The following is a 3,396-nucleotide window of genomic DNA, read 5'->3' as shown; positions in this document are numbered from 1 at the left end:
AAAGAACACGAGCAGAGGGTGGGCTGGCGAAGGGTTTCAAAGAGGACACGGGGCCGATCCGGTAGCCACCGTTCGCAATGTCTACCATGATCCGGGACTTGCGAAGAAAGTCGCGTCCAAGGATCACGGGGACAGTCAGTCCGGGAAGGTGAATAAAGCGAAAGCGCCCCACTTCTCCGTCCCATCTGACCACCAGCCTCGCCGCGCCAGCCGCACGGACGGTGCCGCTGGCAAGGCTAAAAGTCGCACGACACTCTCTCAAACGAACAGAACGCTGCTCTAAGAGGGAGGAAACTTCATCTCCAAACAAGGAGGCACTGGCCCCCGTGTCAAGAAGCGCAGCGACTTCACGACCCGCGATTGTGACATTGATGAACGGAGCTGGCCTGTCGGAAGGCAGGCCAGCACGGCATGCGGAGGGAACAGCAATTATCTCGGCCGAGCGTGTCCTCATGCCTGACCCCCGACCCCGTTTCCCTGCTGGACGGGCCCACGTGTGCAGAGACGAGAGATATGGCCCAGCTCGCCACACTGAAAGCACCGCACTGCGCGTGCAGGCGTGTTTCCGCGTCTAGGAAATGCCTCCTCCTGCTTGGTGCACCCTGCTGAGCGGCCTTCGGGCCGTTTCGGGAATGTGTCCCTTTGTTCCCTGCCCTGCGCAGAGGTCCGACTTTTGTTCGGATAGCAACTAGCAGCAGCAGCAGCACTGCCTGCACGCCGGTGAAAAGTAAACGGGTCAAGAGCGCGTTCGCTCAATTTCCACTCTTGGCGGGTGTCCGCGCCGACTGCGTACACAGCTTGGGCGGGGGAATCATGGCGCGCATAGGGGAATGCTCCAGTCCACGCGCAGCGCGGCTCTACAGCTTCGCTGGCGGGAGGTGGAGGGCGATAGGTGCGCATGGCGAGGATGTCGCCTTGTATGCGCTTGGCCTCCGCAGCCAGATCATCCAGGTCGCGAAACCGACCGCCACGCAGGTAGGCCGCAAAGGTGGGATGCGCCTGCCTAACGACTCTTTCGACACGTTCGTCATTTGAGGCGCTCGGTTCGGCGGTCTGGAAAAGCTCCTCCATCGTCCGCACATACTCGAGCAATGACTCTTCAGACGCCTGCGTCCGCAGTTCAAGCTCTCGCCGAATCCTACGCTGGTAGTCTACGGGCAAGAATTCCAGACGTAGAGCCGCCTTAAACTCATCGAGCGTGGTTGCTCGGCGACCGGAAAGCCGGTACCACTGCGCTGCTCGCTCCACAAGGGCAACAGGCACGATGCGTGTGAGCATCTCGCTGTCATCCAGCCCTACCGCTGCCTGATAGTGCGTTAGGCTTTCGATGAAGTCAGTTACGCTGACCGTGTCTGCGTAGCCGCGGTACGTTGGGACGGCCACCTTCACCGCCGGCCGCGAGTGCTTGGATGCTACCAGGGAAGCCTGAAGAGCGCCCGATATAGACTGAATTAGCCGCGTCGCATCCTGCAGCAGCGCCGACGCGTCTGGTGCGGAGCCTCCCTATGTTCACCATTAGCAAGTGGCGTGCTCGGCAATCTGCCTTCTTCCATCAAGGATTGCAGTCCTCCATTACATAGTTCTAAATCAAGCGGGCTCAAACCGGAGCGAACGGGTGTCGAACCTTCCTCTGTTACGCCCGACACTGCAGCCCGTTGGGCTGCTGATTCTGCTCTCCCAGACATTGAAACATCACTGGCGACGATAGAGTTTTCCCACTGGGCGACGCTCGCGAGAAACGTCAAAGGTGACGCCTCCGTAAAACTGGAGTACATGACGCGGCAAGCTGGTCACACCGGTTCTCAGCTCGTTGTGCGTGGCAACAATTGCACACGCAGTCACTGCCCCACGTTGGGCGCCAGAGATGTGGGCTCTTCCTTAAATGCCTCCGCGCACGGGGTCAGTACATAGCCCAAGAGTGGGCTTCCTTATATGTCCCGGGGGCGTGCGAAGAGAGAGACCCACTGCGTGGTTCGAGCACCGAGCTGAAAGGGGTCCGGTCTGCTCTTGCCGCGCTCGTGCGCTCTCAATCCAGGAGAACTAGCACGTTCGCAGTACACGTATTTATTGTACAGACAACACAAACACAAGCAATGTATGGTACTCCAACTACTGCGCACCTGGCGTCCACCGCCACCCGACAGCGGGCCGCAGCAGATGCGCGCGCGGACACGGGCTGGCACGCGCAGACCGGCGCGGCGGGAAAACTGGTGCGAGCCGCGCCTGCCTCAGGTCAGCGGCGGCTGTTACTCGGCGGGCTTCGCCGGGCGCTCGCAGGCTCCCCAAGGGCGGTGCGCGAGGCTCTCGGCGTGTGACGTTAGGGCCCTGTGCGACAAGGCACCCGAATGAACGTCGGCAAAGGCCTCGGAGGCAGCGAATAACGGTCGTTCACGTACCTTGCCGCGTGTGTCCGGCCCGTGTTCCGCCCTCGTCGCCCGCCTGTCTCCAACTGCCCCCCAGCCCCCGCGACCGGCACCGGAGCAAGCACAGCTTTGCGCCTACGTCACGTCCCCGCGGCCCAATCAGAGGAGAAGGTAGCACGACACCGCGCAGCGCAGCCGGGATCCCGGCGCGGCCGGAGGGCCCAGCGGGGGTAAGGCGGCATCCAGAGCCGTACCAGGCCTTCGTTAGCTGACGGGGTTTCGCAGGAGTCGAACAGGAACAGCACAGGCTGCCCCCCTGGAGACAGCGCGAATCCCCCCCCCCCCCCCCACACACACACACACGCACGCAGCTGGTGGCAGGTTGCCCACACACCGGTGGGCAGTTGAAAAGCCTGCTGCAAAGCAGGCTTCAGGCAGAATGATAGTCAGACAACGGCTAAATGCGGGGAACGACCGCTGTAAGTGCTATCTCGCACTAAAGCGGAATCGCCTTCGGAATCAGCTCACATCTGGATAGGAGCACGGGACAGACAATCAGCATCACTGTGCTCCTTCCCAGATGTAAGTACGATTGTGACATCGTATTCGTGCATTAGAAGGCTCCAGCGTGCAAGCCGCCCTGAGGGATTGTCGTAGTATTGTAAGGGGGCGAGCTTGGAAGCGAATGCAGAAAAGAGTCACCGACGTGCCTTAAGGAGGGCGCGGGAAGAGGCGTCACGTAAACCGACAACACACGTGAGAATTGCTATAGTATCGTAAGGGGGCGAGCTGAAAAGCGGGGGAGCGTTTATTATTGCGAAAGCAGTACTACGCCAGGTCTAACCGCCCGTCGCGTATGCCATGCGCCAGAGCCGGTGGTGCGCTTGGCAGGTGGTCGGACGTCACCTCTCTGCGTTGCTATTACGATGCGTGACGTCAGCTTGTTTGCCGCCGCAGCTAGAAGGGAGCCGCTCGTCGCGTGTGCCGTCGCCCCCAAGCCGGCGCCGCGCCTAGCAGGTAATCTCTCCGTTGA

General features: G+C 61.0%; 1 protein-coding gene across 1 annotated transcript; it reads right to left on the bottom strand.

The window, feature by feature from the left end:
• Positions 1–450: 450 nt before the first annotated feature.
• On the bottom strand, positions 451–1,685 carry LOC144123288 (uncharacterized). Its single transcript, XM_077656144.1, has 2 exons — positions 1,614–1,685; positions 451–1,503 (listed from the first exon to the last, which is right to left on the bottom strand). The coding sequence occupies exons 1-2, from the start codon at positions 1,683–1,685 to the stop codon at positions 451–453; spliced, it is 1,125 nt and encodes a 374-aa protein (XP_077512270.1).
• Positions 1,686–3,396: the final 1,711 nt, after the last annotated feature.

This window comes from Amblyomma americanum, chromosome 1 (genome assembly GCF_052857255.1).
Source record: "Amblyomma americanum isolate KBUSLIRL-KWMA chromosome 1, ASM5285725v1, whole genome shotgun sequence".
In the NCBI taxonomy this organism is placed as follows: domain Eukaryota; kingdom Metazoa; phylum Arthropoda; class Arachnida; order Ixodida; family Ixodidae; genus Amblyomma; species Amblyomma americanum.
Note: the sequence above shows the minus strand (reverse complement) of the source record. Positions and strands in the feature narration are given on the sequence as shown.

Excerpts from the sequence above, each read along its gene's own strand:
- LOC144123288 (XM_077656144.1), bottom strand. The coding sequence starts at position 1,685 with ATGTCTGGGAGAGCAGAATCAGCAGCCCAACGGGCTGCAGTGTCGGGC. Across the intron at positions 1,504-1,613 it reads CAGAGGAAGGTTCGACACCC|GGAGGCTCCGCACCAGACGC; the intron begins GTTCGCTCCGGT and ends TGGTGAACATAG.